This window comes from Phragmites australis, chromosome 5, assembly GCF_958298935.1.
Source record: "Phragmites australis chromosome 5, lpPhrAust1.1, whole genome shotgun sequence".
NCBI classification, from domain to species: Eukaryota; Viridiplantae; Streptophyta; class Magnoliopsida; order Poales; family Poaceae; genus Phragmites; species Phragmites australis.
The window spans coordinates 11,404,837-11,416,922 of NC_084925.1; the positions used below are offsets into that span (position 1 = coordinate 11,404,837).

Genomic DNA, 12,086 nt, shown 5'->3' on the forward strand with positions numbered 1-12,086 from the left:
GGTGTTATAGTGTGGGGGTGGCGGTGGCAGCGTGGAAAGCTGCTCTGCTTTTTGTACTAAAGGGTAGGGGCAAAAGTGGCAATACTAAAGTTTTAACGTTTGCAACGGAGCTGTCGTCCTCCAATTTGAACGGTGGTAGCATTTTGCAACTTCCGTGCCCTTTTGCAATGGTAGTTTTCAACTCGGGACTTTTGCGATGATATTCTCCAACTCCGACGCTTTTACGATGACATTTACATAATTTTTCCCTGTTTAAATGACTACTTAGTTGAAGTTAAACAACTCCTACTGATGTTTAACACGAGTTTGTACATGTAACTCATGTAATATAAAGTACTTTTCTTCTATGGGTGATAAGTGACTATATGCTAATCTTCATTACTTTTGTTTGACTTCGTTACTTTTCTCTTTACTTTTTCCTAACTTCTATATTTGAATCTTGTGTTACTTTTCTTTGAACATGCAAATGATGGAAGATGAGATCTAATTTTCCATACATGACATAGCTCAATTGGAATGGTTATTATAAATGCACGTGTTTTTTCGATCCCCGTCAAGAGTGTAGTTGTATATAATTATCTGCATATTTTGATACAAGGTTTGATATTTTCTATATATATTGGTTTGTGAAGTTTCTTGGTTCTCTTCTTTCCTTGGTACATTTTCATTATTCGCCCCTGAAAAATTTCCTATAAGTCACAACATACCACGGTTTTTGAACAGAACAACCTTGCTCGTAGCTACTTTATTCGATTTATCAAATCTTAACCTCAATTTTGTAATCAGTTAACTGTACCTTCCTTTGTGAGAGATTTGGCAGCTTTGAGCAATATATTTCTTCGAATACAAAATATAAGTATTCATTTATTATTCTCCTAATTCTAGTCGGGCATAACTTGCGACATGTAACTCAAAGATGTGAGTATTCATCTGCTATTCGTCATATACTATACCGATACTAATTGTTACCATCCTACTATTTAAGTACCTTAAGAGGATTGCTCTACAAACTTTCAGGGTTAAATTCTTGTCCTAATAATGAATTCAGATCCTAAACCGAACTAAACTAAACATGCTCTGAATTAAAATAAACCGAATCGAAAATGTAGAATACTTGCAAGACGGCATGCAAGTAGCAAGGCTCCAAGCACGCCTTTCATGCCGCTATCGCGGCAACGCCATAACCGAAACGTTTCAAGGCCTTTTCCAATTTTACCCCTTCCGTTGCCCCCTTATTATAACCACCTCCCTCCCCTTCCCGGCCTCGTCTCCTCTCGCCCTCCGCTAGCTAGGGTTACGGCAACCGTCTTCCCCGCCTCCTCCCTTTGTGTCGGCGGAGGAGGAGGGTGGTCGGCGGATACACGTCTGCGGCAGCGGAGATGGACCCGGACTTCTCGCCCGGCGGCGGGGGGCCCAGCTTCGAGTTCGCGTTCAACGAGGTCAACTTCTCCGACAGGGAGCTGAGGATCGAGGTCGTCGCGGGGGACGACGCGCCGGGGTCGAGCGGGGACGGCGGCGGGGGAGGCCTCGCCGATTGGGCGCGCCACCGCAAGCGCCGCCGCGAGGGGCTCCGCAAGGAGAAAGGTGCGTCGAGAGATTCCGCCCCGCATGTGGTTTGCCTGATGGATGTGTTCCTTTGTGATCGTATGATTATCGTGTAGATTTTGTGATGGGCGACTCGATTTGGCTGTGAATTCACGGGGGATTTGTGTCTTATTTGGGATTTTTGGGTTAAATTCAGATTTCTGTAGGTACCTGACTATATTAGGTACCAATGGCTACGGAAGTGGCGAAGGATAGAGGGGAATTCCTCAATTTTTAGCTGCCGTGGTGTAATTGTACGAGTTATCTGACATTGTGATGTATCATTGACCGAATAATTGGCATACATATTTTCATAAAGAAATCAACTCATTGTAGATTTCCCGTACTTGGAACTAGAATGCACCATTGGTCACATACTTGGATGTAGCAATGGAGTACAGACCCTTCTAGTTACGAATCCACTGGGCAACAAGGGGTGCAACTGAGAAATCATTGAACAACTTGCATGCGATGTGTCTGTACCCTGTAGGTTGGCAGCATACGGGTATTTTTGATTTATGCGGCATGTAGATGTAGGTGGTGAGATTAGTGCAGGAGACTTAAGCATTAGGTTCAAGGAACAAGATGGTCAATTATGATTTTTTTCATGAGATAACCTGAGAAGAGTAGTTGGGTGCATGATAAAATGCCTGAGGTCCGAGGATGTTGATTTCATATTTCCTCTTGGGCATGCACATTGAGTGATATATGTGATAGGGGTAGCGTCAATTAAAGAAAAGCTTGTCCAACATCGGTTGAGATGGTTTGCACATATCCAACGGAGGCCTCTAGAGTCACCTATGTATATCGGGATACTGAGGCGCGCTGATAATGTGAAGAGAGTGTAGGGATCGGTGACGTCCTGGGGGGTGAATTAAGACACATAAAACTAATCGGCTTGAAAAACTTCACAAGATAAATCTATATCAATTTCTATCTAAATATACTCTAGATTCATCTAGTGTGTCTACTCTACCGTTCAAAAAGGTTTACAACCTATAGTCAATCCTAGTAAACTACTTTAGGAAGGTAAACAAGCAAGGATAGATTGCAAGTATGTAAATGCGAAAACGTAAATAAGGTAGAGAGAGCAAACTCAGCACAAGAGATTTTTATCCCGTTGTATCGATGGTATAAACGCCATCCTTAATCCACGTTGGAGGAGCCACCTAAGCTATAACTTCCAGATGGCACCCAGTCACGACCCTTGAACCACTTAGGTCTCAAGTAGGTTGAGCCACCAATGCAAGGTCTCAACACAAGCCTCTTTTCCGGTCACTTGCCGCCGTTTTCATTTTGGAGCTTGAGCCACCAAGTCAAGGGTTTTTGCGTTCCCGTACAAGATTCTTGCCGCCGCTTCACACCAAGTCGGAGGCTCTACAAGTATGAGCCACCAAGGCTCACGGTGCCGGTGAGTCACCAAGACTCTAAGGTGCTGGTGTACCACTTGGTACAATGTAAGATTACTCTTTGATCTTCTCTAGGTAGCAACACCTAGCAACAACTCTTTCTAGACCTATTAGCACCAATTACTCCCTAATTTTATGCTTAATTGCCTTGGATGATCACATTTAGCACTTTGATGGCTTGGATGTCTTCTAAGTGTCTATGAGCTTCCCTGGATCTAGCACACTCAAATATCCGAGTGGGGGGTATTTATAACCTCAAACCCGTAAACTAGCCGTTGCTCCAACGGTAAAAAAAGACGGTGAACATCGGATGATCTGGTGTCAACAGCTGTACAAACACCTGATCATCCAGCGTGTACAGCAGCAGAAACTAGACGTTAACTAGCCGTTGAACCGCACTCAGACTCATTGTGAACTGGATGTTCCGACACTATTTTGACTCCATCACCGAACTATCCAGTGTGTAGACTTAAGCCGACCGAGCCACTTCTCACTGTGCATTTGTCCGGCGTGTAGATCCTTTGTTCACCGGATCATCTGGTGTGTACAATCACACCAGATAAGCCGTTGCAACATCTCCTGGAAAATACTCCGGTGAAGCTTGCTCCTCATTGCTGGACCATCCAGCGTGTATAGCATTTTCACCTTCATCTGAGAATGCTCCGGCATGTACAAGTCTCTGAGTGTCGGATCATCCAACGTGTACAAAACTAAAGGGGAATATGCTCCGACATGTACAAACGCCTCATTGTCGGACCATCCGGTGTGTTCTGCTGAAATACCTCTTCTGAGTCAAAACATTTCGGCGTGTACAATTTTCTGAGCGTCGGACCATCCGGCGTGTATATTTTTCCTGGTACTTGTCCAATTCAATCTAATTTTTGTTCCGTTCCGATGACTTCTTTATGTATTGATATATACTTAACAAACATGTTAGTATCATTGACTATGTTGTCATTAATCACTAAAATCACATGTATGCCCTAAAAGGGTCATGCTCGCTACAAAGAGGCAGGGGTTGACCAAACATAATATGGGAGGAGTCTATAAAGAGAGACTTGAATGAATAGTATGTCCACTGATAGAAGCGTGTGGAAGTTAGCAATCCATATACTTCAATCTTCTTGTACTATTATTACTTTATTTTTTACTATTACTAGTACCTTTATTATTTACTATTACTAGTACCTTTATTATCATTATTATTATTATTATTTTCTCATCATCATTTTAGTTGGATCTTGTGGGTTTCCATCTCTATCCTACCCCAACTTGCTTAGGACAAAGGCTTTGTTGTTGTTGCTACTGCTGCTGCATGCACATTGAGACTAGGTCTTTGTGAATTGTGCCATGTTATGTAGAGTTGTAAACATTTAGGCATTGGCAGCAATTTTAGCTATTTAAAAGGAATAATTTGAATGCATGATGCTCAAACATTCAGATTAGTTGCTTATTTTGGGACCTCTCATAACTTTGTTTTTAGTTTAGTTGATTGTCTTAGTCTATATATCGTTTTTCTGTCCTATACTTAGTCACATGTTTATTGAATTACTTGTATAATGCTATTTGCTTGCAAGAAACTTTTTGGTGGATTGCTCTTATGTCTTTATATCTTTTATGTATTCTCTGTAACGTAGACACTTTCATGAAAGTGCCTACTGTGCTTGTGCACCTAGTTTGAGGGAAAACTGTACTGCACATGAGATGTTTTGCATGCAAAGTAAGTTATTCAGAGTTCAGCTGGCAAGCTGTCCAATGTTTCCCATGTGATTCGACAATTTTTAGTAGTTTTCCTTTCTCATTTTTGGTCATGTTTATAGAGGGGATAAAATATGAGAGATTGTGAAAATCTTTTTATGATTTCCCGTCCTTTTTTATTCTAGAAACTAATTGCTTTACTACCTTATTTTTATCCATGTTCCTGATTTTACGAAGAATCTTTGTAATTTTGTTGGATAATGTGGTTCCCAAATGTGCATGACTAATTCTGTCAAAAATGTTTGCCATTGAACTTGTAATTATTTACCTCTGATCCTAAAAAGCAAGTTTTCATTAAAGAATACAAGATACAATTAAACTCCAGGATAAGTGCATGGTTTGCAATAATAAAAAATCAAAGTTGCACAACCCTATAATTTGTTTAGTTGCAATGATGTGCCTGCTGGTGTGATTTTGGGATAAAATAGATGCAACATTCAGAGGAACACCATATGTCCAAATTTATGGACTGGAAGATTGAGGTTCTTAAAGTCACAAACTCGGAGGGGATGTAGTAAACAAATAATAAATGCATGGTTTCTAAAAAGTATGTAGTTTTTTTTATTGATTACAATAGCCCCAATCTTTGCTTTAATGCTTTCTCGCTTCTTATGTTGATTTCCACAGTCCAATTTGAGTTCCTGTTAGCGACACAAGTCACGAGTCTTGTGTATGAATGCTACATTCTAGTTTATGATCTATTCTTTTTCCCTTGATTATGGCACCATGGCGTCCTTATGATCATTTTGCTATGCTAACAATGTGCCTTTTACCTTCATAGTCTGTTATATTTGTGCAATGCTTTGCTGTCTCATTACATTTTTGTTATTCTAGTTTATCATCCACCCTTGTGATTTCTGATGAAAGCATCTTTACTGTCAATTTCCATCTGCAGAGTCTGCAACGCACATGTCGGAGCAGACAAATTGCAATGAAGTTGAAGCAGAAGAGTGTGATGCATATGAAGAAAATCAAGAGGAACCTGTGGCAATGATAGAAGAATCTCCACCTGATGTTAGTCAAGAAGGTTTGTATAGCTAAAACTCTCATTACTGATAATTGTTTTTTGTGGATGTTTTTTATTTTTTATTTTTCTGTTACAATTGTTAGTGAAGTTTGTAAAAAAGCTCTTACTGCCAGAGGAGCATCGCCTACATAGGCTTTTGTCAAAGTTTACTTTGTGGGGAAACTTAGATTTCCTGACTAACTTAAATTTGTTTTGGGGTTAGGTTAGAATAGATTGAGATATCAGCAGTGTTCCAAAAACCTTTGAAAAGCAGAACTATCCTGTTTCCACTTTATGAAGCACTGCCTATTTAGGCCTTTACATCTCTCTGTTGACCTCTTCTTGCTAGATATGCCTCTTTTAACTTGCTTGTTACATTCCAATATCAAAGACTGAAATCTCAAATTGAAACATCCAAAATCTTAATTGGGCCTGTTTTGGGACCAAAAGTTGTCTGGTTTCTGGAATTGTGCCAAGTTCTGGTTGTGACCCCAAACCGAGAACTAAAACCCAGCATGCCAGACACTTTCTACAAGAATTCTGCTTGATTATTACATCAAATCTGCTAACTGTTACTTCTATATCTAACAACAAAATAAATATGTTTGTAGGAACAACCAATATAACTTAAGTAGTACAAATACCTGTGGTATACACTGGTGAGTCAGACACAATCTTTTGACAAACTAGGAGCTCTAAGTTACTTGAACTTGCTTGAACAACTAGGTGCTTGCTTAATCTAATTTGATCCTTAGGGGTTTATGATTACTTTACTCGACGAGCTATAAGAAGGCTTAGAATGCTGGAAGGAGCCAAAATGAGCACTCATTTTTTTTTTGTGAATTTTAGTTAATTTCTTGTGAGAATTTTTTGTCATTATTTTCCCGATACCCTGTCTTGAACAATGTGTTCCAAGTATTTTACCAGCAGAAAATGTGTTCCAAGTATTTTACCAGCAGAAAATCTGCCTGCTGTCACTGTTTTTTACCTTTTACTTTTCCCTGTTGACCCTTTATTTCTCTGACCTTGGTATTTAGAAGGTGATGATGGACACAGTATTGATTCATCTTGGACTGTGGTGAGTACGCCAGTTTTACGAGTAAAGACGATCTATATCAGTTCGGCGATTCTTGCTGCAAAGAGTCCTTTCTTTTTTAAGGTAATTATGATAACCTCCTGAATGCATTTATTATATATTCCACTCCATTCTCTGCCTTCTGATAAGCTTAATGCGTTTTCCTTAGCTTTTCTCAAATGGCATGAAAGAATCTGATCAGAGACATGCAACCCTTAGAATTATTGATTCAGGTAATGTAATAACTTCGGTAAACTAGAACATCCTGCCTCTTCTGATAATTAATCATGATTTGTAGTGATTGTCTTATAGTTTGTTGTTTTTAAATTTATTGATATGATTTATGGCAGAGAAGGTTTTATGTTTCCAAGTTTGTTCTTTTATTTCTTTGATAGTGAAATGGTGGTCTCTCCTTTTTCCTCATTGACTGTACATACCAAATTGATATTTTGTAGTCTGTTGTTACGTACAGCTTTCCTCTTATTGTTCTCTGAAAATCAATGGTCACACTGAAATGACATTTACACAAAAAATACCATCTATTTCTTTCTCGATTCTCTATCGAACATTTGCCTTATGCGCCATCATTGTTTTCATTCCACTTGGAACAGAGGAAAATGCCCTCATGGAGCTTTTAAGCTTTATGTACAGTGGAAAGTTGACAACTACTGAGCCCACACTTCTGCTGGATATCTTGATGGCGGCTGACAAATTTGAGGTCGTTTCGTGCATGAGGTACTGCAGTCAGTTGCTCACAAGCTTGCCTATGACCACAGAATCAGCACTACTCTACCTAGATCTCCCATGCTCCATTTCAATGGCAGCAGCAGTTCAACCTCTGACAGATGCAGCCAAGGATTTCCTTGCTGTAAAATACAAGGATTTGACTAAGTGAGTGATATCCATTGGATGGAGCCTCGCTGTTCTACTTTTACAGAAAGTTTAGTCCAACATTGTAAAATCACTGTAAGCATTCTAAAGGTGTGGTTTCTCTTTTCAGGTTCCAAGATGAAGTGTTGAACATCCCTCTTGCTGGGATCGAAGCCATCTTGTCAAGTAATGATCTCCAGGTGGCATCTGAAGATGCCATCTATGACTTCTTGCTCAGATGGGCCCGTGCACAATACCCAAGATCAGAGGAGAGACGTGAAATCTTGTGTTCTCGTTTGCTCCCTCTTGTGCGATTTAGTCATATGACCTGTAGGAAGCTGCGGAAGGTCCTAACATGCACTGATATAGACCATGAGCAAGCAACGAAGTGTGTCACCGAGGCACTTCTATACAAAGCTGATGCACCACATCGGCAACGAGCTCTTGCAGCAGATGCAGTAACCTGTCAGAAATTTGCAGAGCGAGCTTACAAGTACAGACCTCTGAAAGTTGTTGAGTTTGATCGACCCTACCCACAGTGTATAGCATACTTGGATCTCAAGCGTGAGGAGTGCTCCCAACTCTTTCCGTCAGGCCGGATATACTCGCAAGCGTTCCATCTTGCAGGGCAGGGCTTCTTCCTCTCAGCTCACTGTAACATGGAGCAGCAGAGTACGTTCTACTGCTTTGGTCTCTTCTTAGGGATGCAAGAGAAGGGCTCGACGAGTGTTACAGTAGATTACGAGTTTGCTGCAAGGACAAGACCGTCTGGCGAATTTGTCAGCAAGTACAAGGGTAATTACACTTTCACCGGTGGGAAGGCAGTTGGGTACAGGAATCTCTTTGCAATTCCATGGACGACATTCATGGCTGATGACAGCCTCTTCTTCATTGACGGGATGCTGCATCTGAGAGCTGAGCTGACAATAAAGCAACCCTAGAGCGACACAACAGCTGTCTGATGTGCGGCCCTCAAGTCATAGTTTGTCCAATCGTGGGTGTTAATGCGAAAATGCTGTGTGCTGCAGATATCCTTTTTTCTTTTTTCCTTTTGTTCATGCAGCTTAATCCTTCTGTTGATAGACAGTTTGGTGATGGCAAGTAAAAAAAGGCTGAAAGCCCCTTTTGCTCTTTCACTAGGAAGAAGGTTGTATGATCTTTGTCCCCAAATAGTGAAAGTTGTTACACCAGCTAAAGGAAATTGGTTGAGCAACCCTACAAATTTGGGATCCCTGCCTGCCTCCAGATCGGTTGGCATGTAATTGCCAGTGAGCTAGATTCTGGGCTATGCTGCTTTGTTTGCCTTTTTTTAAAAAAAAAACAAAAAGTTTGCGGCATTGTTGGTGTGCAGATTTCCTGAAGCGAATGCCATTGGAGAACTAACAATTCTGTAGCCTGAATTTTGGTTGGTTGGTAAGGCCAGTTGCTGCTATGTTTAGTGACAGCAGCCTGCCTGGCCCTGCCCAGTATCAAGCTAGGCATTGCTGCTAGGTAGCTTGTGCTTTCTTGTTGAAACCTGAACCGTACTGTCGGCCAGCGAACATTTGAGCAGAGGATTTTAAAAAGCTTCCATGCACCCTTGTTTGGAAAGGCAGTCATTAGACTCAAATTTCTTCAGATTGGTAGGTAAGTTTGTTCAGGATGTACCAGTCCGATCCGATGGCATTGAGCCGAGTCATCTGCAACTTTCTTTTGGACGAACAGATTCAGATTAACGAGAAGCATACCGGCACCACGAGACCAGGACGTGCCACCGGCGTGCAAACGCGCCCGACGTGCTGCGCTGCACAAGCGCAGGTCGTGGTGCTCGCTAGCCGGTCGCCGTCCCGCCACAGGCCCGCGACGCCCCAACAGCAAGGTGCCATCCGCAATCCGGGTTGGGTCCGCGGCCACTGCCAACGTCCCTGTCCTGCCGGATCCTCCCTCCCTCGCTCGCTCGCTTTCTTCCTTCCTGTCGGTGCCTAGCTACTGCTCCTTCACGCAGAGCATATGCAGCGGCTCTGCAAGCTACCAACAGTGTGTTCAATTGGTGCCTTTGAGTTTTTTTTTTCATTATTGTTTGTCGCAACTTTTGCAAAAGTCTAATTGTGTGGCACCTCGGCTTGCAATCTCTCTCAAGAAAGAAGAGGGAAAAAACTGCTGTGGTTGCCATGGTTACTATTCACTCGGATCAAAAGTAAACAAGTGATACTTTTTAAACCTCAAATATGAGAAATCCTCCATGATATTGTAAGTTAACAACTATGTTTTGTAAACACATTGACGATATACATTAGTTGCCAAAACTGCGTTTCGAGGTCCATAACTGTAAGTGCCTGTGTCCAAATTGTGACTGAGGGAAGCATACAATACTGTTTCAACAGATTTGGTTGCTGGTGTGGTTTGGGTGGCCGCGTGATGGTGCGGGAGATTCGGCTGGCTTAATTTGGCCGTGATCGCTGCCTGACAAGTTGTTCGATTGGCTCCATGACAACCAAACCGATGGGAGATATCAATCACATATTAGTGGCATTGTTTATCAATTCTCTCGGATTAACCCTTCTAGACACCCTCTCAAAAGTAGATCTTCTGTGACAAGTCAAGTCAAAGAGGTTGGCTTAGGGGTACATGCCAGTTGTGTGCTAAACTGGGTTAAAACATAAAGTGAAATGCCATTGTCATCACCAAATGTAAGTAGCACGTACATACTCCCCAAAAGCTAATTCTTAAGGTTTTTCTCCAGTGGATTTACTAGCATTTGATCACTTGATATCTGTGCAGTGCAGCATCATATCATCACCCATTCACACAAGAGCACCCGACAATTTAACCTATATTTGGCACGGCTCCGGCTCCTAGCTCCACATTAGATCTTGAGATATATTGTAGGCTAAAATAAAATGATTTATCTCAATTTTTAGTCTAAAATAGGACGAGTCTTGGAGCTAGAACTATGTCAAACATTCCTTTTTAAGATCTTATTTAGCATTGTTAGCAGAATAATCACACGATAGATTAAATAGATAACCATGGGCTACATATATAGGCACAAGCTTTTCATATCTCAACCACCAGTTTGTAAAAACAAATATCCGGGAGATAAGGAAGGAAGGCCAAAGGGAATATGCATGATATGCACATGATGTGCTTGACATGCACGTATATGTGCACATCTAACACCATCATAGTCCAGTGGGAGTAGAGCGGACATTCATACTGGACTGGAACTCGGTGAAGACAGAGATCGATAGGCCCTTGGTGAAGATGTTAGCATATTGCGATCTCGTAGGCACATGAAGAATGCACACAACTCCAGCGGCGACCTTGTCATGAACAAAGTGGAGATCAATCTCGATGTGTTTGGTGCGCTAATGTTACACAGGATTCGCCAAGAGATAGATCACATTCATGTTGTCGCAGTTGACAAGAGTAGACCACTGAAGAGAACATTGCAGCTCCATTAGCAACTGTCGCAACCAACAAGGCTCGACAACAGCTTTGTCGATGGCATGATACTCTGCCTTAGCACTAGTGCGAGATACCGTATGCTGATGCTTGGAAGACCATGAGATGAGGTTATCACCCAAGAAGATGCCATAGTTAGATGTAGAGCGATGAGTATCAAGATCGACAGCCTTGTCAGCATCAAAGTAATTAAGCAATGTGGTTCGCTGTTGAGGTGTGCAATTGAAGGCTGTAATCAGTATTGTGCCATGAAGATAGCAAATAACACGCTTGATGAGCACATAGTGAGGCTCATGAGGATCATCAATATGGAGATAGACTTGTTGCACGGCCGTATGCAATGTTTGGATGAGTGAATGTGAGATACTGCAAGGCTCCAACGAGCCCCTATAATGAGTAGGGTCGGCCATGGGCGCACCCGTCAGAGGGAAGATTGAAGCTGGTGTCCACCGGAGTGTTGCAAGGTTTGCAGTCAGACATGCTGACACAATCCAGGATATCAAGCATATACTGTTGGTGAGATAGAAGCAGCCCACTGTCATGCCAAGAAACGGAGATGCCCAAGAAGTGATGAAGACTACCAAGACCCTTCAAAGAGAACTCACTCTAGAGAGCACCAATGAGTTGATGGAGTAGTGCATGAGAGGAGGCTATGATCACAATATCATCAATATAAAGTAGCAGGTACGCTGTGTCACATCTGTGGTGATAGACAAATAGAGAGGTGTCTCATCTGGGGCCACCAAATCTGTACCATACATGAGGGGCCTGTTTCAAAGCGTACAATGGTTTGTTGAGATGACAAACATGATCTGGTTGGGATGGATCAACAAATTCAAAGGACTACACGCAATAAACTATTTTCAACATAGTGCCTTGAAGGAAGGTGTCCTTCACATCCAACTGATGAACATGATAGTCCCGAGAGAGAGCAACTGTA

At 41.8% G+C, this 12,086-nt stretch overlaps 1 protein-coding gene across 2 annotated transcripts; it reads left to right on the top strand.

The window, feature by feature from the left end:
- The first annotated feature begins 1,221 nt into the window (after positions 1–1,221).
- Positions 1,222–8,838, top strand: LOC133918755 (BTB/POZ domain-containing protein POB1-like). Of its 2 annotated transcripts, none has more exons than XM_062362802.1 (6): positions 1,222–1,584; positions 5,647–5,778; positions 6,798–6,916; positions 7,002–7,065; positions 7,444–7,723; positions 7,833–8,838. In XM_062362802.1, the coding sequence occupies exons 1-6, from the start codon at positions 1,380–1,382 to the stop codon at positions 8,641–8,643; spliced, it is 1,611 nt and encodes a 536-aa protein (XP_062218786.1). In that variant the 5' UTR covers positions 1,222–1,379; the 3' UTR covers positions 8,644–8,838. The 2 variants fall into 2 exon arrangements, with proteins under 2 accessions (XP_062218786.1, XP_062218785.1); XM_062362801.1 differs by having other exon boundaries at positions 1,223–1,584; positions 6,795–6,916.
- The last annotated feature ends 3,248 nt before the right edge of the window (positions 8,839–12,086 follow it).

Excerpts from the sequence above, each read along its gene's own strand:
- LOC133918755 (XM_062362801.1), top strand. The coding sequence starts at position 1,380 with ATGGACCCGGACTTCTCGCCCGGCGGCGGGGGGCCCAGCTTCGAGTTC. Across the intron at positions 5,779-6,794 it reads ACCTGATGTTAGTCAAGAAG|AAGGTGATGATGGACACAGT; the intron begins GTTTGTATAGCT and ends CTTGGTATTTAG. Across the intron at positions 6,917-7,001 it reads AGAGTCCTTTCTTTTTTAAG|CTTTTCTCAAATGGCATGAA; the intron begins GTAATTATGATA and ends CGTTTTCCTTAG.